Source organism: Carettochelys insculpta, chromosome 3 (assembly GCF_033958435.1).
Source record: "Carettochelys insculpta isolate YL-2023 chromosome 3, ASM3395843v1, whole genome shotgun sequence".
NCBI lineage: Eukaryota > Metazoa > Chordata > Testudines > Carettochelyidae > Carettochelys > Carettochelys insculpta.
The window spans coordinates 133288050-133312246 of record NC_134139.1 but is presented as its reverse complement, the minus strand read 5'-3'; the positions used below and the strand labels follow the sequence as shown (position 1 = coordinate 133312246).

General features: G+C 44.7%; 1 protein-coding gene across 6 annotated transcripts in view; it reads right to left on the bottom strand.

Moving 5' to 3' along the window:
• The window catches only part of USP45 (ubiquitin specific peptidase 45), a 94480-nt gene extending 73988 nt beyond the window's left edge, over positions 1–20492 (bottom strand). For 2 of the 6 annotated variants that reach the window (XM_074990834.1, XM_074990835.1), the window contains exon 1: positions 3976–4139. In XM_074990834.1, the coding sequence (XP_074846935.1) occupies positions 3976–4007 (32 nt within the window). In that variant the 5' untranslated portion in view covers positions 4008–4139. Of the gene's footprint in view, positions 1–75; positions 180–3975; positions 4146–5212; positions 5323–6932; positions 7068–18503 lie in introns of those variants that run through there. The other 4 variants (XM_074990832.1, XM_074990839.1, XM_074990831.1 and 1 more) reach the window with 4 other exon arrangements.
• Between the last annotated feature and the right edge of the window lie 3705 nt (positions 20493–24197).

Sequence of the window (24197 nt, the reverse complement as noted above, 5' to 3'; positions counted from 1 at the left end):
TTTTAATATTGCATGTGTGAGTATGTGCATCTGTACAATGTGTGTGCTACACAAATAATCCTATAACAATCTTACCATATGATCCATGTGCTGAGATTGATTGCAATGCAATGAGGTTCTGTGCAAGCAGCCTGGAAATGTTTCAGAGAATGTTGGCCTTCTGAGTTTTGACTACAACCCTGAAAATGGTATCATTACGAAAAAAAAAAGAAAGTACATATTTTGTTATTTTACTTTAGAAAACATAACTGAGGATCATCTTCTTGAGAAAGAGGTAAGAAAATCATCTAGAACTCCAAAAAGTAGGATTCTTATCCATTCACTTTACTAGTGCTTACACACAGGAATGGAGTTTGTACGCGAGAGAGTGCTCTGCAGGACAGGATTAATATTTTCCTTAGAAAAAGCTGCTGAAGCACTCATGTGAAAAGTGGAATTTCACGAGTAAAAGTAAATGTTTTATTTAAAAGGACACTATCAACTTCTCACCTAGTAATTAGAAAATAATTAAAAGTTGTTTCAGGCACTATACCACTCCTAAAAGCATGAACAGTTTTACAATTGTATCCTCCTATATTTAGAACCTCTCCCCTCTCGCTGCATTAGAGTTACATTGGCAAAAGGAGGAACTGTATACTAAAGTGACAACAGAGGAAACAGTGATACTGACTACACAACCAGCGCTGCCCAAATGCATAAAACAAATGTAGAAGAAATATGGAGAAAACTATTTGCTTTAATCTTTCAATGATAACGATGTTAGGCATTATTTCTAACAAAAATCACACACACTATATTATCTATTAAGAACATACTATATCTGCCAGATATCCAGAAACTGTGTTATGCCAGCAACATTTACAGTGTCTTTCTGAGGATGTAACCTCCTTATTGTTAAGCCCTGACCATCCACTTTTCCATGTCCAATACTCTTGAAGTAAACTTAGGGCTACTTCAGCACCTGTTTCTCATAATGGCTCCTGGCAGCTCTACCTCTTTGTCTTTCCAAAATGTCCAGGACTAAGGCCAGGTCTACTCCACAGACTTATATCAGAGGTGAGAAAAAATCCACTCTCGTGAGCAACACTATTGTAACTGAGCTGATACCCGTTGTAGACAGCGCTGTCGGTGAAAGAGTTTCCTCACATGGACCTAGCTACCCGCTCTCACGGAAGCTAATTAACTATGCTGATGGCAGAAACTCCTCCATCAGCATAGGAACATTTTCACTGAAGCACCACAGCTGCACCAAAGGTGCATGTTTAGTGCAGACCTGTCATGAACTTCATTGGACTAGGCAGCAGCATTATTACTGATGTCTGCTATCACTTGAGTGCTTTGTATCCAGTTCCAGTCAGGGTGTTTTCACACGTCCCTCCCTGCTTGACTGGCAGTAATTTCAAGTTTGTGTCCAGCTGTTGACCTTCTATTGTATCTGTAAGGTAGATTCATCACATGTTGACAGTTCTTAATAGACTATTCATACCAATTGGCCTACCTCACTTTCACCTAGTCACTGCATTGCTTATCCTCTGTTTCAGGAAATAAATCAATTCCTTCACACCCTCTCGGTAACAATACAAAAGTGAGCAGACAAACAGTCATACACACTTTTAAAAAAATAATAAACATTTCTCCCACTTTCATTTATAGATAGGAAGATAGCGATCACACAGTCCTATCTCCACTGTAACACAAACAAAAGAACTTCCATTAATTAATTCCAATTTAAACCCAAGCATCTTTTTCAGAAGAACATTCTATCTTGGCTTAAAATTCTTTGATGGAGAATCCACCAAAGACAACAGTAAGGTGTTCCAGTAGTTAGCCGCTGTCGCTGTTAAAAATGTATGCCTTACTCATCATCACCATCATCAACCATGGACTCAGAGCCCACTGGTGTCCGATGCCTCCCTCACTATTTCCTTCCATCTTTCCCTGTCCAGTGCGGAGCGTCTTAGTTTCTGTAGACTAGCTCCGCACCAATCATCTACCCATTCTCTGTGGGGTCTGCCTCTCCTATTTCAACTGTCCATTGTGCCAAATACTAGGATCTTGAGTCTTCATTCATCATTTATTCTGCAGATATGCCTGAATAGCTGTAACTTCTGTTGTATAACCTTCTGCAGTAGGTTCTCTTTTGGCTGTATCTTCCTATATAACTCCCCGTTGGTGTCCTTCTCTATCTATCCTATTTTCATGATCTTTCTAAAACAAGCACCAATATCCTCTTCAAATCTTTTATTACCCATGTCTCACATCCGTACAACATGGTGCTGAATACACATGTTTTCAAGATGCTCAGCTTCATTCCTAAGCTAATCATTTGCTTTTCCAGATCTTATCCATTGCCTTCAAACTCACTCTTGGTTTCACTAGTTGCTATTTCCTACTTACAGTCTAGATCATATGTCATGTATGCCTTATTGCCAATCTAAATTTGTCTACTTTCCCTGCTTGAATCTAAAGCAGGCAATGAAGGGTGAAATTGTTAGTCTATAAGATGCCACAGGACTTCTCATTTTTACTTGAGTACTGTCAGTCAGTATAGATCTCCATTCTTGAGAAAGTGATCAGCAGCAGTAACCATCTAAAGGATGGGGTTAAGACAGATTAATTGAACAGTGACTGTTGGTTTCCTTTCTCAACCAGGACAACAGATTTAGGGGACAGATCCAGAGTAATGTTTTCTACACATATGGTTACAGTTCTACATATCTGAACAATAGGAATGTTATGGATATAAGCCAATTGTATTCCAATACCTGCAAAATAATACTATGTTTTATAACTAAGGAAACAGATTCTGTGACTTTACCATACCTCCATGATTTCAGCTTGAGCAGTCACAGGTGGGGTAGAGCTGGGACTGTGATGCCCATTGCTGCGGCACTTTCTGGGCCTGTGCACGTGCACACACCCACCCACACCCACGACTTCTGCTGGAGCCAAGGCCAGACTCACTGCTGTGAAAGACAACACCTCCATCCAAACCCTTAAGCAACACAAGTTACAGCAACCTACGAACTTTGTTGGTGGGAGAAACTCTCACATTAGCATCAAGCATCTTCACTAGACATGCTGAAGCTGCACCAACATAGTGCTTCCAATATAGATCTGCTCATAGTCTCTCTGGAACACAATAAGAACTTTCTCCATAAGCAAGGATGACACGAGACAAGCATTTGTTAAACCTAAGTTTTGGGTTAGATCTGGCATCCTTTAGGAAGGGCAAGTACTAGCATGGAAGGGAAAATACAAGAAGGGGAGGGAATAAGAATAAAAAAGAAACTAAAACCCCCACACATTTGGCAAATTCACAGATTTCAAGACCAAAAGGAACTACTGTGACCATTTAGTCTGATCTTCTGCAGGACAAAGAATTTTGCTGAAATAATTCCTAGAGCATATATTTTAGAAAAACATGCCATTTTGATATTAAAATTGTCCTTGATGGAGAATCCACCATGACCCTTGGTAAATAGTTCCAATGGTTAAATACTCTTGCTGTTAACAATTATGTCTAATGTGTAAAGTAGAGACCAGAGGGAGTTCTGACTTGCAGCTTTGGTGTCTATAAAGAACCGTGGGTATACCAGGGGAACGGTGGCATAACCACCTCCTTGTGTAAACTGGCATGGACAGTTTGTATAACTTAAAGAAGGATCAAACCATTCCCATGAATCAGTGTTTTCCAGAGGGTTTCAACCTCTAGTGCAGTTCAGAGATTTATCCTAAAAGCAGAGCTCGTTCTGTGGTAATAATACTTCAAAAAAAGTTGGAATTCCATGACCCAGATCACAAAGGGATTCAAAAGCAGACTCCTTCCACTTGGGGCAGAATCCCATTGCTCCTGCTCAGAATTCCACAAAAGCCAGTCAGAATCCATGCAGAAACAATAATCTGCATTTGCAACTCCTTTCAGAGGATAAGGGTCTATATTTGTCTGTAAATTTACAGTACACATTTCTTTACCTGAAAGCCACATTTGAGGCACAGCCATACATCAGAAGGAATTATTGGGTCGCCATCATTCATTCTCCTTTCTTTTAAGCATTCTGAACATATTGACCAAATATTCTCAGCTACTGCCCTCTTCACATGATGCACATCCACTGCTTGGCTCACATGTTGGCAGGTTAAACCTACAGCATAAGAGACTCTCAGTGATAGCCACATAATTAAAAGGAATAGAATTATGAAACAGGAAACGTTCACTCCCTTAACGAAAGCCAGATTCAAAGTATATTTACAAGGATTCAAACCTTTTTAAAGTGCAGTAATAACACATGACATTACATTTTATGCTGATTAGCTGGCACTCACCACTGTAAAACATGACTGTAACTTGAGAGGGCAGAGGTACAGTGACCTTGCTTGTTCAACATACAATGTAAGGGCTTCCAGACACAGCACTTTCTTCCAGAACTCCACTCCAGCACACAAGGGGATTACAGCTATTACTTTGAAGGTAATTATTCCTGTAGCCTATCCTCAACTCGTTTAACAAAATTTTATCATTGTAAAATATTAGTTGCTTGTTATTTGCATACATTATACCTCACAGCACAACTATCTAGCCATAGCTACATGGTTTTTAAAGGCAGGACAACATTAGTTCCAAGGATGCAATCATGTCCATTCTCTGACGCATCAGAAGTATCCTATTTCCATCTTTTTCACAAGTACTATTTTTCTGTCCAAAAAACAAAAACCAAAAAAAATCCCAAAAAGCTACAAGCAGGCCCAACAGATCTGAGATAAAACAAAGGAGAAAATTACTACACATTAAATTTTCCCAACTTTTGTGAACTCTGTTAACATTACTTAAATCCATTTCTGTGTCTCTGCACATGTAAGAGTGTGTGTGAGAGAACACAGATAGACTGGACAACCTTTCCTACCCTTAAGGAAGGCCTTCTCTGTGTTCTACATACATCATTTTACTGTTATCCTTACACCTGCCTCTTTAAAATGTTAATATGGCCAAGTTATCCTCCAGTTCATTAATTTGTGCACCAATTCCCTGAGTGCAATGTAATGACAATTCATCACGCCATAGATATTTGATTGTAAGCAGCTATGTTGCTGCATTCAACCAACACACAGTTCACGGTTCCCACATGTGTCTTCTGCTTTGTTGACTAATGAAAACCATATGGACACAGTTTTCTCTCACTCTGGATTGCCAAATGTCACAGAATTTATTTACCTGCAATGTCATCTGAAGAGTCTTCATCCTGAGGCCTATTGGGCCTTTTGTTTCTCTTGGTTTTTTCAGGGTTAGCCCTCGATGGATCTTTCACCCGCATCTGTTACCTACTGGGAAAGGAAAGAAAAAAAAAAAAAAAAACACACTATTTCACCTCCTATATATTTCATCAAATTTAAGGATTTAGAGTCTCAAAGCATGGAAATAGCAAATCAAGTATTCACAAAAACATAGTCCACAAAATACATTTTATATAACAGATTACCTTTCATCTAACTTCAACTATTTTGTTGTGAAGAATGCACACAGCAGTTTTGTCAAATTAGGTCCTGCAACACTTCGAAACAAGAAGTAGCTGATTTCACAAACTAGAAATATGTTTTATCACATAGCCACAAATTTAGCTAGTAATGTTACATATTTTTAGTCATAAAAAGACAAGATGCTATTGCGCATCCATCTGTAGAGCATCCATCATAGTTTACCAAAGCAGTTATGTTAAAATGAGAAATATCTCCTTTTTTTCAAACATCAAATTGCCCATTTTGCACTTTTTATAAAAAACAGCACAATATTCATAGCTCACCTATTCCTTCCCATAAAATCAGAATAAGAATAAATGGATCTGTGGCAAGATGGCCTGGTGCCAGAATAGGGATATCATCCACTACTATTGAGATATACAGTAAATTCTCTTTTAACCAGTATTCGAGCTATCGGAACTCTCAAACAACCAGCACCAGCCACCACCCTGGTGCCTAGGCCTCCTCCTCCAGGGGGCTGTGCCACTTGCAGCTGCCTCCCCAACCCACTCCTCTCCCGCCCATTGCTCACATGGGTAGCAGAATTCAGCTGCCACCCAGGGAGTGGTGCATGCCTGGTGGCCCCCAGTGATGGAGCACCCGTGAGCCAGCAGCCCAGGACAAGGCAACCCCACCAAGAGGCAGCACTACGTTATCCGGACAGGATTGGCTGCTCTGGTTGGTGCAGGGCACTACAGGCCCCCCCGAGTGCCTAACAGCACATGGCTGGGCTGAAGCTGGAGACAGCTGGAGAGCAGCGCACTCAGGTAAGGGGAAGAGCTCCACCATTCAGGGTAGGCATGACGGGAGCAGGAGTGGCCCAGTGAGGCCCCATTACAGGCCGCAGCTGGAGGCAGGAGGAGCTGCTGCACTGGCCAAGCTGTGAGCGGGAGGGAGCTCCTGCCTGCCACAAGGTAGAGACAGAGCAGCCGAGCAGGAACTCAAAGCCCTCTAAGTCTGCTTTTGCAGCACAAATCAGCACTAAGCTTTTCAGAATAGACAGCTGAGGATTCTAATTCTACATAAAAGACTCTCCTAAGCAGTATATTTGTCCCTGTACTCACTTCTCCTAGCTCCAATAGAGGGCAGTTGGAGGGTAGCCAAGCCAAGCTGAGTAGTAGTATGAGAGTCCCCCTGCAGGCAGGCACAGAGCTGTGTCAGGGACCAGAGGAAGATACCTCTCCATCATCCAGCACATTTGAATATCCAGCAACCTCCCTGTCCCAGGCATGCCACAGGTCAAAGAGTTTACTGTATCACTTCTTCAAATCCCTCTCTTATTTCTTGACCATTGCTAAGAATCACAGTTCTGTCCAGTACTCAATGACAACAGCCCTCATTGTGGATTTTCCAAATCCAAACTGCCCAGTGACTGACAGCAACCAGGTATTTCAAGTTTCCATGTGATTGCCACTCACTTCTCCTCTGTAGCTGTCAATGCAACGCTCAGTCTGGGACCCCTTTCCTGGAATCTGGCGCTGGTCTGGTACACAGGCTCAGAAATGTGCTCTTTTGCATCTGGATGTTCTTCTGCCACTGCTCATTACCTCAGCCTGCATTAGGATGTCAACCCAACAGTTAGTGCGCAAGACTTAGGCTCAGAAGCATGGATTCACCATGTGGAAATGCTCCCTGAATCTAGCAGCAACCTGGCATTTCTATTCACTATGTCCATCACCATCCAGTCATGGTGGCTGAACATCCCCCCTTCTTCCTCCTCAAAATCCCACGAGTAGTACTCTAACAGTTTGTCTACACTAGTAATGCTGTAGTGGCATTTGAGAATAGATACCTCCTACACCAACAGAAGAGATCCACCTCCCCAAGAGGCAGTAACCAGGCTGATCGAAGAATTCTTCCAACAACCTCATGTTGTCTACATGAGGACTTAGGTCAATTTACCCAGATGCCAGAGCATCATAGTTTTTTCATACCCCCGTCCTAGGCAGCTCTTCCCTTCCTCAGGCTGCTGTCAGCCTGTGGTGCCCCCTACCCAGCAGGGCATAGTTGCCTACAGCCCTCACACACTGTAGTGTACAGCTCGCTCTCCCCTTACCCATGCATGCACTGCACTGCACAGCGCCTGGGATCACAGCCTTGATGGCACCATCAGGGAGAGGGAGATGGGACTGGCACACAATGCAGGAAGCTGGAGCTTCCTCTGCTTTCAGGATGCCTCAGCCTTGCTGCAAGGACTGGGAGTCAGGGCACTGGATGCCACGGATGCAGCCTCACAGACCAGGAACAACTGGGAGCTGCACGACATGGTGTGGTGTCTAGCTGGAGCCTGCTAGCTCTGCTGCATGGTGCCATTGCACCACCAACCAGACAAGCTGCCAGCTGTCGCTGTTTGACCAGGTGATCCAGCACCAGACACCCAGTCACCCTATCTGCAAGGCATTGAACCAGATGCAGATGCAGCAAACTGTAGGATACCTATTTGCAGAACACCACTTTTTCCATCAACACAAGCACCCAGGGTGACTATGCACAGTATCAATACATACACTCATCCCTTGCTATATGAGCAAAATTGGTTCCTAACTTTTTGCTCACAGGCAAAAACTCATAACAGGGATACTAAATTCCTATTAAAATACATGTAAAAGACTGACTGGTTCCAAGTGCTCGGAGGGGCAGCAGGTGGCGCTGCTTTTGAAAAGTAAGTGAACCTGTGGTTGGGAGGGGGTTAAAGGCTGGGGACAGTTTGGGGCCATGAGCAGGAGGGAGAGTGGGTTAAAACCTGTAGGCAGCTCAGGTGGAGGTACCTGGGGGGTGCAGGGGGTTTGGAACAGAACAGGATGGGGTGGGTGTTCGGAATGAGCTCGGGGGGGTGCGGGGAGCTGTGGGCTAGCGGAATGTTGGGACTCTGGGGGGGCTGCAGATTTCCCCACACCCTGGCCAGGGACCCCACGGCTAGCTGGGCTCCAGCCACAGGGCTGCAAGTCTTCCCACGCCGGGCCAGGGACCCTGCAGCTGCCACGGAGCCAGCTGTGGGGCTGCCACTCTTGCCACTCCCCTGCCCCCAGGACCCTGCAGATCCAGCAGAGCCAGCTGCAGGGCTGCCAGTCTCTCCACTCCACCCCCTGCCAGGGACCCCACGGGGCTGCTGGACTCCCCGCCTTTCCCACGCCAGGGACACTGCGGCTGGAGTGGAAGCAGCTACAGGGCTGTGGTCGCACAGCCCCGGCCAGCAGCTGTCTGTCTTGCACTAGCAGGGAACATTCATTTGTCTAGTGAACATTGGTACGTATGTCCCCCTTCATTTTAGCAAGTACTCATTAGTCAAGTACTCTTTAAGCGAGGGATGAGTGTATAAGCAGCCAAGCATGCAAGTGCCCAACAATATATAAAAGTCAGCAGTTGTACACCAACATATATTTAAAAGTGGCCACCCTGCAACAAAAAACTTCAGAAACAGACTCCAAAGGGAATTCATTTGAAAATCTGACACCATCAGTAAAGGATTGAACAGACACCGGGAGTGGCTGGCCAACCACAAAAGCAGTTTCTCCACTCTTGGTGTTCACACCTCCACATTAGCTTCTGGAAGTGGGCCACACCCTCCCAGACTGAACTGATCTCATCAACTCTGGACCCCCTCCTCTTCATGAGCATGTATAATTAGACCTCTGGAATCTCCACTACACTGCATCTGATGAAGAGGATCTTTGCCTACGCAAGTTTATGCTCCAAAATACCTGTTAGTCTAGAAGATGTCATGGGATTTCTCATTGTTTTTGCAGATGCAGACTAATATGGTTACCCCTCTGAAACATATCTTATATTGGCATATATAAATATAGCCTGAGAGGCCTACACATGTTCCTTCCCCCTTCCCCGCTTCTTGCCCTCCTCAAGGAGGCTGCACCCAACTCTTTGAAAATTAATGCACAGGTTGCACTCTCTGGTCTGGCAACATCCCCCATCTTGCAGGACAAGGATTGTTCCTGGACCACAGAGCCATGATGGGAGGGCAAGTGGAGCCAAACCCCTGCCAGCCCCATGGGGGTCAGCCCCACAGGGAGGGCCAAAGCACCAGCATCCCCCAGCAGCCGTGTGAGGGGGCCCGGGAGTCAGCTGTGGTGGTGAGCCACAGATAGGGGACCAGAAGGTGGCTAGGGATGAGGAAGTGGGGCATTAACTTTCCCTGATCTCCCAAACCCCTCGCTCAGGACCACTGATGTCCTGAGGGTGCTCGACCACGGACGTGCAACTAGTAGCACATAATGGACCTGTTTATCCAGTAAAAAATACCTTAAGCTTTCTTATATAGTAAATTAAGAATTCTCTGTAATTACATCTCTGATCCAGCCTACACCAGAGTAACATTAAGCATATGAGCAATGCCACTGACAGAAGTGTATAAAAAGTTACTCACAGTATGTTTGCACGAGCAGGACCTAATGTTGTGTGTCTGTCACAGCCAAGTCTATGATGAAACATGACTCACCACCCCTCACCCATAAGTATCATAGGGCCTGTTTTACAACTACATTATGTTTATTATTTCCCCTAAGGATTTTTCTATTGACCTGACTATTTCCTCTCAAAGACACAGATTTAATACAGCCACGGACAAAGCCTTTCTATTGCTGTAGAGCTTGTAGTACAGACATAGCCCAAGATAAAAACCCTCTAAATATAAAGAAGTTTTACCTGTGGAAGATCAGGTCATGAGTTACAGCTGAGAATCTGTGGGTTTTTTGCATTACAAAATATTTAGCAACAGATTAATTTCTTGCACAGGAAGTGAAAGTCCTCCCTCAAACACTTGTATATTTTTAACTGATTTTGGGAGAGGAAAGGCCTTCTCTAGATACCACAGAAATTTCAGATAATATAATCTGGGCGGGTGGGGAAGAAATTGCTTTAAATAAAGGAACTCAATCACTTCCAGATCAAACAGACTAGAGATATAACACTACTTATTTCCATACTGGAAGTGACGAATTTCAAAATACCTACATATTTACAAGCCAGGTTGCTAGAATATCATTTGCTCGTCAATGAGAGAGACTGAGGCTGAAAAAGAATCTGTTAGCAGAGATCTCCTGGTTGTGTGCAGACTAGAAAAATAAGTGTTTTTTTTAAAACATGTTAGATAAGTTTTAATTAACATGTTTTTAAACACCACTTAGCACAGAAAGAATTCAACATGGTTAGAAAGTATTATGCAATTAAAATAGACTCCAGGGATGGGCTGCCCGATTCACTTTGTTTGCCACATGTGGTGAACTGGACACCAGCGTGGCAAAATGTGGCATGTGGAATGCCCTCTGCCTGCTCCATGCATGCGCCCCATCACTTGGTGGGACAAGCATGTGGCAGCAGCAGTGGCTCCTTTTGTGTCTCCAGCCTAGAGCCGCAGGCTCCTGCGGCCCTGGCGGCTGCAGCCTCCCTCAGCCCCATATGGCTCCAGCTGCAGCCTCAGGCACAGCGGCGGCTCCAGGTGCAGTCCAGAGCAGCTCCAGCCATGGCAGCTCCCATGCTGTCCTCATAGAGATGGTTTATACGGAGTGCTGGGAGAGCTCATATTCCCGCCTTATCCACACTTTCACTATAAAGCACTGTCTTTGCCTACACTTGCAAGGGATCAAAAACTTTTTATCACTCACAGGTGCTTATACAGACGCTGGATTTGTGGCTTATTCCAACCATTTGTAACCTGCTATTCCTCCCCCTCTTATTTAACCTATGATTGCAGAGATGCTAACGGGCCACTCTAAGAAAAAACGGTCTTAGGGACCATTCAAGGTAACCTGTGTTCAGCAGAACACTGGTGTTCCGTGGACAACTCGCACTTGTGCTGCAACAGTCTGACATGTTTTTGAGATCATACATTGATGGTATGTATTTTCTTTTATTAAAACCAGATACGGTACAATCTTACTTCTTCATTGCCCTGATACCTGATGACATTACTTTCTTCTGTTTTTGCTGTCTACGTTGCTGTTCGTTTTGTTTGGTTTTGGTCCGACAATTTTTCTGATTTTCTGATTTATGTGATTCCACATAAAAAAATATTATTGTTTGGTGTTCCACAATCTCAAAGTTTTACAACATATACTGTTTATACTAAGCAATCTCTTCCACCATTAGTTCCCCTGTGATGCTCAGAGAACCTTTCAGACCCCCTTTTCTCTAACCAACAGAAGTATTTCCAATAAAAGATATTACCTCATCCACCCTCTCTCTTTAATATCCTGAAGCCGACACAGCCACAAATCTATTGCACATTTCACAACAATCCATTTGTAGCAGGAATATAGCATCGATAATGTGTATATCCCAAAGTGATTTCTCGCTCTCTTCAGGAACCATAAGCACCAGCCACTCTTTATCTGGCTGCCAAAAAATTCAACAACTACAATGCAGGTTTACATTGTGAATACAGAAATCATTCCATCAGACTGAAAATGTGGAAACATGATCAAGGAGGGAAATTAATGACTAAAACAAGTAAAACATGGCTGCTGTACTGATTAAATGCAACTGCTGCAGGCCTTCCAACATCAGGTTGCCACAGAAACCATAGGACTTCGCCACAGAATTTCGGTACAGCTTGGCTCAGAGCACATGCAGCCTTCATTATAATGCACAGAGAGGCCAAGATATTCTGCAGCTGCATTTGGAGGAGAGGACCTTGTGCATTTCCTCAAATCTGGCAAAGTACAAATGAATATATTCCTGTGTACCGGTAGTGCCAAATCAACATATCTTCTGTAAGTATTGCAGAACTACTGCACAGCTAACGTAAATTACATTTAGAAAGGTTTGGATTGCTTTTCATAGCTACCTGTGGCATTTTGGCTGATTCACTGCTGAACCGAACGCTACCCAATCAGAGAAAGAGCAGCATTCATCGCGACTAGCAACAGGACAAGGTCCTCAATCAGTAGCTCAAGACTTTCACTACCATGACAGCCATGAAAGCCTTTTGAGCAAACAAGTACTCACAGCCTGCTAGAGCAATAAAAGGACCAGAACTACTGACTGGTAGTGGCAGCAACACTTCTTTCACTGAAGACTGTCATTTGAAATTCTGGTAGTGTCATATCCAGGATCTTCTGGCACATCTTACACTGTGACTTGAGCTCATAGTCCACTATTGACATCATATTACAGTCTTAGAAGAGTATCGGAGGGGTAGCCGTGTTAGTCTGGATCTGTAACAGCAACGAAGGGTCCTGTGGCACCTTATAGACTAACAGAAAAGTTTTGAGCATGAGCTTTCGTGAGCACAGACTGAAGAACTGAAGAAGTGAGTCTGTGCTCATGAAAGCTCATGCTCAAAACTTTTCTGTTAGCCTATAAGGTGCCACAGGACCCTTCGTTGGTGTTACAGTCTTAGAAGAGGGGCTGTACTTTGGACAAGAAGTTAAACAGACATCGCTTCCTCTCTCATACAGCTTTCCACATAACAATTAAAGATCTTGTAGCACTTCTCACTTTCATCCACTGCTATTCAAACCATGAGAATGGGCAAAATCTGTGCAATTCCTCAGATTCTTCATCCTGCCCTTTATTTTGTGATTGTCTATATTTCACAGAAATCAGATTCACATGCTCAGTGACTGAATTCAGAAGCTATTTTAACGGATATATACTATGCCAAAAGTTGCCAAAATCTTGTTACAGAGTGTACACAAGTATTTTTAGACTAATGGCTAGGGTATTTTATGTCAGATGTTAAACTGATACAACTGTCAACATACAGTTTCATGAAGAAAAAGTAAACTAACCTGCTTCCCATCCAGACTCCAAAAAGGAAAATACCAAATTAAAAGAGGGTAAAACTAATTTGCTAGGCATATTTTGTGGTCTACCTGGATTTTGCTAGAATATTCACTGAACATATAAAGGTCCAAGATAACTAGGTGAGAAGTGTGGTTGTGGAATTACTATACTGTGACCCACAAGAGGTAGCAAATCAGGATGAAGAACTGAGAGCCAGAAACCTGTGAATACTGACATCTGCTATGACACTAACTCACTGTGTGGCCCTAAGCAAGTAGTTTAACGAACTACTGTTTCCCTGTTTGTAGAGAGAATATTTACCTACTTGACAAGGATTAGTTAACTATAGTAATAGAATCAGAAAGGTGAAGTGGTACAAAAAAGTCTATGTATTAATGCTATTTCTCAGAAAGCCAAAGACTAGCTGCCAAGAGCATAAGATAATATCTAATTTTCTTTTTTATATACAAGAATGTCCCAATTTGTTTTTATCACATGTCAACCCCAGATCAACGGCAACTTGTTCTGCGCTTTAGACATTGCCAGCAAAGCTCAAGAGACAGATGCTGTACTGCCACAGAACTCAAGGGGGAACAAATCTGCAGAATACCAATTTTGCAATATTTCCTGAAGAAATCTGACAAGACATTTACAAATAGAGTAAATTATAAAGTAACCTCATAAGGCATATTGCGTAACTAGCCTAGCATACTTGTCTCTCCACTTAGCTATAAAAGGGCTTTTTCTGAAGGACTGCATTTCAGTAGCTTGTGAAATTACACGATACTTATAAAAAAAGTTGAGCAATGCAGTGGATACTCATTTTCATTGGTTTGATTTAGAGTTAATTGCAAGATAAAGTGAATACTGCTCTGAAACTGAGGACCAAAAGTAAAACAACTTTTCCTGAAATACAGCATACAGAGCTGCACTTGTGATTCTAGCATCCTTAGAAATTTGACTTAAGATACGCAATTACAGCTACGAGCACTGCAAGAATTACTCCTTGCAACTTCGGGGATTACTCGAGTCAACAGAAATGTCCTCAATGTTCAATTTAGCGCACGCCTACTAGAAGTGCTAAATGAAACCATGGAAGATTAATCTCCAGAGCACAAATCTCCCCATAAGTATAGATGTGCCCTTAGTATCAAACTAATTAACTGTCTCTTCTTTGGATTTTCCTCCAAACACTACTGCTCAGCTCTCAAACTTGAAATGAGAAAAAAATATTCATGCACTTCACGAATTTGTGTCTAGTGATTTTAACAGGTTACAGGATGCATATTGCACACTGTTACTCAACCCTTCCGTCCCTCCCAGAAGAGCGGTCCAGAGCAATACCAGGGAGGCTGTGGGATCATCACCAGGCTGTCAGAGAAGAGCAAGAATCAGCTCCAATCGCAATGGGCCTCATGGACCATGAAAGAAAACCAATTTTCTTTGTTAACTTGACTAACAAAAAGTCAACAGAATCATCTTAGTTAAATCTATAGTCCACATATTAATCCAACAAATTGTGACGCTAGTGTTCCATTATCATTAGACACAACTAGGGAAATTACTTCATAACAAGTACATTTTCCTGTTTTTGTTGTACTGTATTTCTTAAATAACTCAATTCAGTTAAGTCATCTTAGGCAAATTAAAAACACACACACAAGTTACACTCTTCCAAATATACAAGAAACAAATCTTTAAGACAGGAAATGGAGTTTCACGGGGCCTTACTTAAAACACATCAAAGGTCATGTTTTCCCACAGGTGACTAGGAAGGGTCCAGATTCTCATGTCATGAAACCTACTTCCTCATTCTTCTCCCTTACCTACCAACACCCTGCCTGTGTGACCACACAATACACAACAGCAGAACAATCAATTACAAGTAGGAAGCAATTTGGTTTCTTTATACAAAGGAAGTTTCTGGTAACTTCATTCTTGGGATTTGACATTTATGAAGACAGGACTTTGCATGGGACACAGAGCCATAGGAAAAACCTACAGCCCTGAGATATCTAGCTGGACTGATCTCTAGGCCAGTGGTTCCCAACCTTTTCGGTAAGAGACACTTCAATGAGACAAGCAAGTCCATGGCACAGCCACTTGTTCAGCTGAATTGATTGCTCATAAGGTCGTATTCACTTAGGGTGAATCTACACTATGGAAAAAAGTTGATTTCAGATACAAAATTCAAGCTACGTTATTAGCATAGCTAGAACTGACATTCCAGAATCAACTTTCTTCCCTAGCGTAGCCCTGGGCTCGGAAGTCTCGTGTCAACATCCCTTACTCCACATGAAGATCAATCTTCCCATAAGTATAGATTAGCCCAGGGTTTCCCAAACTTAAATGCAAGTTTCACGCAACATGTAGCTGCTGGGCTGTTAGCCTGCCTAGCTTTCTGCAGCTGCGGGCAGCCAGGCAGGCTAAGCACCCCTTCCTCTTGCCTTCCCAGAGCAACACTTAGGCACCACTCTCGGAAGGTAGGGGAAAAGCTTTTAGCTCACCAAGCTGCCTACCCCCACAGGCAGCCAGGCAAGCTAAACCCCCTTCCCAGAGCGGTGCAGGGTCCCAAGGAAGCGTCAGCCACAGGTGCTCCCTGCCTGGAGCCCCAGGGAAGCGGCGGCCAACAGCACCCCCTGCCTCCCTCCCAGGACCCCAACCCACCCCCAAGCCCTCCCCGACATGCGAAATTCAAGGTACGCAAGAGTTGCGTGGAACGTACCTTGAGAGATTACTGTATTTGGTAAGGACCGGTATTGGGACTGTGGACCACACTCTGGGAAACGCTGGATAGCCCTTACATTTACTACAGTTACAGTCTTACTAGAGAGGTTTGCAACAAAGTAGTGTATACAACAAGCTAAACCAGAATCAAATGCATGAATATTTCAAATCCACCACAGAATACACCATCTTAGACACAGAGAGGTAGCCATGTTAGTCTGTACCTTCCCAAAACAAAAAAGCAGTCCTGTAGCACTTTACAGACTAACAAAGATTATTTATTAGGTGATGAGCTTTCATTGGACAGACCCACTTCTTCAGATCTAAGTGCACTGTTATTCTTCAAAGTGCTACAGGACTGCTTTTTTGTTTTGTACTGACTCAGACAGCGAGCACAGACACATTTTCAAAATCTGCTCAGTGCCATGCTAGGAATGTTGTGTAAATGAGTAAACACTGAAATCAGGCTCCCGTTGGAGACAGGACATGGCATTTAAACTGCATCCCAGCTCAAACTCCCTCCCCATTGACACAGGAGGGGGTGAGGGGTGGGCTGTCCACCAGCTCATTCAGGCTGGGAAGCAGCATTTCACCTGCCTTCTGACACAAATAGAGTCCTGCAGGGTTGGCATTTCTCCTCACCATGGCTCTGCAAAGAACAACCATGTATGTGGTGGGGGGGGTGGAAACTGATGAACCCCACACCAGTGGGACTCAGGAAGCTGCTTGAGCCCCACCTCCTGCAGCATTGTCAATTTCCTCTCCATGGCTCAGCAAAGGGACACAGCGAGGGGAAACTGACAAAATTTCAGGGCCCACTGGGCCAGTTCTCATGGCACACTGGTTGAAAACCACTGCTGTAGACCATGGCAGAGACTGCCTCCTTCCACCTAGTGCTGTTTCCAGAATCATCCTTACCCATACACAGAATACACAGTTGCATGGGGCACCTGAACATTTTGGGGGCATCATCGGATCTTTATGTCCACCCACCCGCCTCTTCATATCCCTGTTCTGTGGCTCTGCTTCCTTTTGAGAGGATGCACTTAGCTCTGGCAGCCTTTGCCACTGTTATTAGCTGAATCCGTTAAAGAGCCAGTCAAGGATATGAAGCCATTTAACAGGCATTTGCCAACCCCAGGTACACACTGTGGCTAGGCTGACAGAGTTGTCTCATCAGAAACTCTGTTGACAGTGCATCTACACACAAAAGCAGACTGACAAAGCCATCCGCTCTGTCAGCAGAGAGCAGGCAGACTGCCCTGCCCTCTGTTGATAGAATGGCTGACCTGAAGCTCTGCAAATAGGGCTGCCCAGGAAACCAGAAGCCCTCCCTGTCACCAGAAGCGTTATTACTCAAATTTTCCAGGGATAACACTGCCAAGACAATGCAAAGTTCTGTCAAGACTCTGTCGACAGGACGCTTTGGCTGTGTCTAGACTAGCCTCCAACTTCTAAGGGGGCATGGTAATTAGGGTGTTGGGAGGTTACTAATGAAGTGCTGCAGTGTATGTGCAGCACTTCGTTAGGCTAAATATCCCTCACGGCAACTTCAAAGTGTGAAACTTCGAAGTGCCCGCTTGCATGTAGCTGTGGGTACTTCAAGGTGCCTACGCCCCTTCCCTTTACTCCTCAGAATTTTGGGACTTCAAAGTACCTGTGGCTACGCACAAGCCAGAACTTCGAAGTTGCACACTTTGAAGTTGTCGGGAGGGAGACTTAGCTTAATGAAGTCCTGTATATGCACTGCAGCACTTTATCAGTAATCTCCCAACACCCTAATTACCATGCCCCCTTCGAAGTTGGGGGCTAGTCTAGACACAGCCTTTGTGCATGTAGAGGGCTCCCTAAGTTATATCAGCAGATGGCCCCTTCTGTCGACAAAACTCTCTAGCATAGACACAGCCACTCAGTTTCTGAATTTACTGTACTAGTGGACAGCCCCTTAGTTTAAAACGTGTTTTGAAACTATTTCCGTGGCGTGCTGCTGCAGACTATACAATCACGGCTAAGAAATCTCACACGCGCACACACACATAGAGGCAGCTGTCCGGCACACGGACAAGCCGTTTACTCATCCTGCACAGGGCCCCGCAAATCCTCGGCAAGCTGCAGCCTCCCTCCCACCACTTCCATCCCTGCGAATGGGGCTCTGCGCCCCAGCGCGGCGGTGGCCCGGGGAGAAGCCCCGCGCGCTCTGGTCGCCAGGGAAGCCACCAGCTGACGGCGGCGCAGGTGACATCTCCCCCCCGCGCCCCAGGGGCTCCCGGCGGACAAGGCCACGCGCGGCCCCCTGGTATCGACCTGGGCCCAGGCCCCGAGGGCCGCACGGGGAAGGAGTGACCCGCCCTCCCGGCTGCCGGGTGAGCTAAGCCTGGGCCGCAGCCCGGCAGCGGGGGCTAATGGCGCCTGCGCGCTGCCGGCCGAGACCAGGCGGGACAGGCCGCTGCTCGCGCCGGGGAAGACGCAGCCCAAGAGGTGGGCCCGGGATTCCCCCGCCCCGCCGCAAGCCCCTCACTCACAAGCTGCTCCCGGACAGGCAGGCTGCGGCGGCGGCGGCGCAGGAAGCTGGGCCTCGGCCGGCACCGCGCCTGCCCGTCCCGCCCCTGGCGGCGACGGCGGCGGCGCTCACACCCCTGCAGGGGGAGAAGCCGGGAGTTGCTTCTGCCGGCCCAATAGGGCGAGGACGGGGGCGCCGCTCCTGTGGGCTCCTCCGGCCTAGGCACAGGAGCCCCGTCGGGCCCCGCCGCGGATAAACCTCTCCCGATGCAGATCCACCCACGCCAGCTGCTAACCTATCCCTGAACCGCTCCGGGGGAAGGGAAGGGAACTCCCCTCCCTCACCGCGGCGAAGCGCCACTGCTGCCGGAAGAGCACTGTCGGGGGCATCTCTCTCTGGTCCCCAGTCGCTGAAAAGCACCTGCAGCTCCCTGTGAGCGTCTCTTGGCCCGGGTCTCCACAAGGCATTGCTGTTCCTCCTGCTTCTCCACTTCAGGAGGCTGCCGTCCTCCTGGCTCTGCAGTGCGGGTGGCGGGGGTATGTGTAGGAGAACCCCAGAGCCTCTTCTGAAAAGCTTTTTAAGTTCTTGACGTGACCAGTGACTTGCTGGGGAGCCGGATTGGATAGCTTGCCTTACCCTGAGTGCCAGCTCATCCCTGGCTTAAGTCAATGGTATTACAGCAGGATTGGTGTTATGTCTTAATTACTGTACATGGTCTGGAACATGAAGATAATACATAAACTACTTCACAGGGGGTATTAAAAGGACACCACTTTTGAAGCTATAGAGTGAAGTAGTTGGATTTGGTTGGGAAAGGAAGCCATTGTAAATCATTTTGTTTAAAAGCTACGTCTACGCTTTGGACCATACAGTGGCACAGGGACATTGCAGCTCTACTCTGTGGCTACACGCTACAGTGATCTGTCGACAAAAGTCAGAGTTGGAAGAGATTTCTCAACAAAACTTCTGTCGACAGAGTGCAGCCATGCACAAAAGCCCATCGGAGCGCGCTCTGCTCTGTCAACAAAGTGGCCAGACTGCCCAGCTGCTCTCTCAACAAAACAGGCACCCTAAAGCACAGCAGACAAGGTTGCCCATTGTCAAGAGAAGGCCCCGCCCCAGAGCATCCATACAGCTTTTTTGTCAACAGACTATGTGGACAGCAGCATTATGCCTCATGGCTGAGAGGCAGAACACTGCCAGCGAAAATGCTGAGTTTTGTTGACAAACTTGACAAAACCTGTTTTGTGCGTGGACGTTCCATCACTTTTGTCAACAAAACTGTTTTGTCAGCAAAACTTGTTGGTGTAACTGTAGCCTGTAAGGACTCCTGTGTAGCCTAACAAAGCCAGCAAAAGAGTTCTCCTCCCCACCGCCCCCAGCATACTTACACTACCCTTCAATGCGGCAGTAGTTATATGAGCAGGAAACACTCTCCTGCAGGCATAGCGCTGTGCATGTACGTGCCTTAATTGGTGAAACTTGGCAGGGTGTGGTTTTTCATGTCCTTGATACATACAAATTGTGCAAACAAAAGTGCTAGTGAGGACTGGGCCTTTGTGAAGACACCAAAATGAGACGAATTGTAGGATTTGGAGTTAGGCTGCAAGATCTTCAGGTTAGGGCTTTTGTTTCTGTATGCATTTAGCACAATTCTGACTTGGGCCTGTAAGCACTACTGTATCAGAACAGTTAAATAATGGTAACAGTAAGTGCAAAGTGAGTTTTTTGTGCAAGGGTTGCTCCATTGTCTGACTGAATCTACCTGTGGCTTCATCTCCTCGAGCTCTCTACATTGAGCTCTGTGGAAAGGCTTCTAGTTCCATCAGTCCTATTTCTGCAAGTGTTTTGTTTATATCTGGTCCTGTGACTTATTAACTATAAAGTGAAGACAGTAAATTAGTCAGAATGCTTTCATATGCATGTCACAAATACTCTTATTTTATTATGTTAAAGGTCTGACTGTTATCAACATAGAATTACACATTGTTGGGTTGTTTCATTAAAAGAATCTCAAAAGAGGAATTATAGAAGTGTTTTATTCATACCCAAATCATGTTAAAGCCATAAATCACAGAAAACTGCAACTGATCTTGGGAGTTTTATTCCTTGCCTTTAAAAGATTTGCAAATTTGCAAATGTCTGTTGAAAAGAATGCCATATGGAAAGGCTGGCAGAAGTGCAACTAGTGAACCAGCTATATGTGCCAGTTTCAATTTGTCACACTTCTCATTTCTGGGAAATGTTGGATTCTTGTTTTGAGCAAGAAAACTCTCATTAGGAGCAAGTTAACAGCACATTCTTCAAAATACATCCTTTGTGAATGGAAAAGAAGCAGGATGCCTCTATGTGCATAACTCCATGTATGAAGGGGAAGAGGCAAACACCCACAAAATTGTATTTAAATATTTAAAAGGATTAGTAATGTTGGCTTGCCCACATGACCATCTCTAGATAGTAGCACTTTTAAGTAAAATAGAAGAATGAAACCTGTCCTAAAATCCCTTTTTCTCAAGGCTATGTCTGCACTAGAGCAATCTGTTGACAGAAGTTACTCAGCAAAACTTCTCAACACATCACGGCCACACATGAAAGTGGATCACTCTGTTGACAGAGAACGGTCGGACTGCCGCTCTCTCGACAGAAGGGCCAATGGGAAGCATATCAAACAGAGGGCCCCTTGGAGCATCCACACGGTTTTTTGTCAACAGAGTCTGGTGAGAAAGCTGTTTTGCCTCATGGGGGGAGGCAGAAGGATGTGGACAAAAGTACTGCATTTTTTGTGTGGATGTGCCATGAGTTTTGTTGACAAAACTCTCTAGCGTAGATGTAGCTTAATTGTTTTGTTCCTACTTTTAAAGCAAACAGTACTCTGGTTTTAAAAATGCTGTGTAGTCTCAGACTCCTGAAGGGAAGAACTGCAGGTTCCAAACCCAACTGGAACTGCTTGGTAAGCATCATTGATAAGTAGTGTACGGGTCCTGGAGTAGAATTATACCTCAGAAGAAGCAAAGACACAAGGTCCGACATTGGAGGTGCACTATGTGAGACCAGAAAAGGGACACCCTGTGTTCACAAAAAGCCTAGTCACCTAATTGTAGATTTAGTGTACTTCTCTTTAATTCTGGTTTCGAACGAATTCAATTAAATTTACTTTTTCTTTAGTATGATTAACAGTTTCTGTTGATGTAAATTGCATGTTTAAAATTTGTATATAAAACTTTATTCACAGTACTACAGTGCAACCCTGCTTTTTCCCCAGCTGCTGCTGATTGGCTAGATTCTGATCTTAGTGGTAGCAGTAAAAATTTGGAGCAATCCACTGAACTAAAAAACTAAAAATAGACATACTGAATCTGTTGATTCAGCAGCAAAGCATAAAAGATTTATTATACAAAACAGCAAATAATTACTATGTGCATAAGCTATTTATAAACTCACTGAGTTCTTCCTAGCCCTTAACAGCCAATGAATCATCTTATGATAGTAAGTGCTATTCCAGTAACAAGTTTTTTCAAGGTTGAACCCTTTGGTGTTCATCTAACTCTCTGAAGTCAATTAAAAGACCGTCTTTGACTTCAATTAAAGTTGAATCAGAACCTTAATCAGCAAAGTCTCTTCCTGACTTTCATACATGTCATAAAGGTAAGAATGAAGCAGGTACAATAAAAAAACAAAATGGTTGATCAAAGCAAGACAATCACACTAGCTTTTGGAATACAACCCAGTGCTGAGTGTTGTCCTTACCACTCCAGATCCCTTCACCAGTTTGACCTTTAACTACCTTACATTTGTTACAGTTTAAAGTGTTGGCCATATTCAACTCAGTGGCAGAATCTTGATTGCTTGCAGGTGGGGCCAGGATTTCACCAGTAGAATTTTTGTGCGTACCTTCTGAAAACCTCATTGGACTTCTAGTCACCAGCCTTATTGTACACTTGTCAAATCCAAGACAGGAGTTAACCCGACATTTGCAGAAACATAAGGTGGGCCTCTAAACCAGGGGTAAGCAAATCTCTTGATCTGAGGACTACATCAGGGTGTGAAAATTGTAGGGAGAACATTGCTCAACAAAACTGGAGTTGGAGTGTAGGAGGGAGTGAAGGCTCAGTTGGGGTTGCAGGCTGTGGGGAGGAGCTAAGGATGAGGGATTTAGGATGCAGGAGAAGTGTGCAGGGGCATGCAGAGCAGGGATGAGGGATTTGGGGTGGTCTGGGCTGGAATAGAGGGGTGCACAGGTCTGGAAGGGGTTTGGAGTTGGGGTAGGGAGTTGGGAAAAGGCTGCAGGCTCTGTGCAGCACTTACCTCAGCTCCTGGAGGCCATCACACATCCCTCCAATCTCCTGTGTGGAGGCACTGGCAAGCAACTCTGCATGTTATCCCCATCTGCAGGTACCACCACTACAGCTCCCATTAGCTGTGGTTCACAACCAATGGAAACTGGGAGTGGTGTTTGGCACGGGGGGCAGCTTGTGGAGCCCTTTGCTTGCCCCATGTGTAGGAGCAGGAACAGGATGTACTTCTGCTTCTGGAAGCTGCATGGAGTAGGTAAGCCCACTGCCTATCTCCCTAGTGGGAGCTCAAGGGCTGGAATAAAACAGCTGATGCCTGGGAGCTGTAGTTTGCCCACTCCTGCTATAAACCCTTTTACAGTGAAACATGGGAAGTGAAGACAAACATAACACAAACATAAGAAGGGCCTCATCCTACAAGTATTTTGCACAGAATTCTTAAATCAATGAAAACTGTGAGTGGATGCATTGCAAGATATGGCCATAAATTATGTTTTTATTTAAATACATAAAATAATCATTATTGGCAGTGTTCCCTGGAGGCTGAGTGCTTGGGCAACTGCCCAGGACAAATGTAATGTCACCCAGCTGATTAGCAGAGTTCCCACCGCCACCATCATGTGTTTCTCCTAGTGGTGCACATCTACACATGCCTTAGTGAACATAAAAATTATCCAACACGTGGAAAAAAATTAGAAGGAACACTGGTTATTGGCCAAATGTTCTCCTGAATTCCATGTATGTACATAACCCACATGAGTCCAATGGGAATCATACACATGTACTTGAAGGTAAAAGGTGTTATATGAAGTGAAGAATGTGTAGCTAATGGAGGCTCGGATTATGAATATCCAGGATAACTGCAGGTAGCAAGACCCCCTGTTAGTTAATTGTTACATGAAATGTTTTAGTTACTATTAAGTTTAATATTTTACATAAAATTCTTACAGAAACAGTAACCTGCAAAGTTGGGGATACTGGATTAACTTTTCCAGCGGTTGCCTTCAGGATCGTTCCTGTCAGAATACAGAATAGATGATAATCAAGTTACAGTGTATTGACCAGATGCTATCACTTCATCAACAATGACACTCTCCATACTAAAGCCTAACTGCTCCCTTTGTATCTTTCCCTGTGCCTTCTTCTATGTTGTCCTGGATGTCTAAAATGTCATGTTCATGCCCCCTTCCTCCCTAATCCAGGTCTTTTATTATTGTACCCATTCCTTTTTCATCCCACTTCAGAATTGTTGGGAAGCTTAGCAGCGTCAACCCACTATCTAAATAGTTGCTTTTAGTTATCTACTTTTAAAATCACTCCTGCTCCCTTGTGTGATTAAATCCATCTCCTGCACACCTGATCCTCTGCTCCTGAAAAGCCATTTATTACTTGTCCCTTTGGATAATAAGCTCCATGGAGCTGGA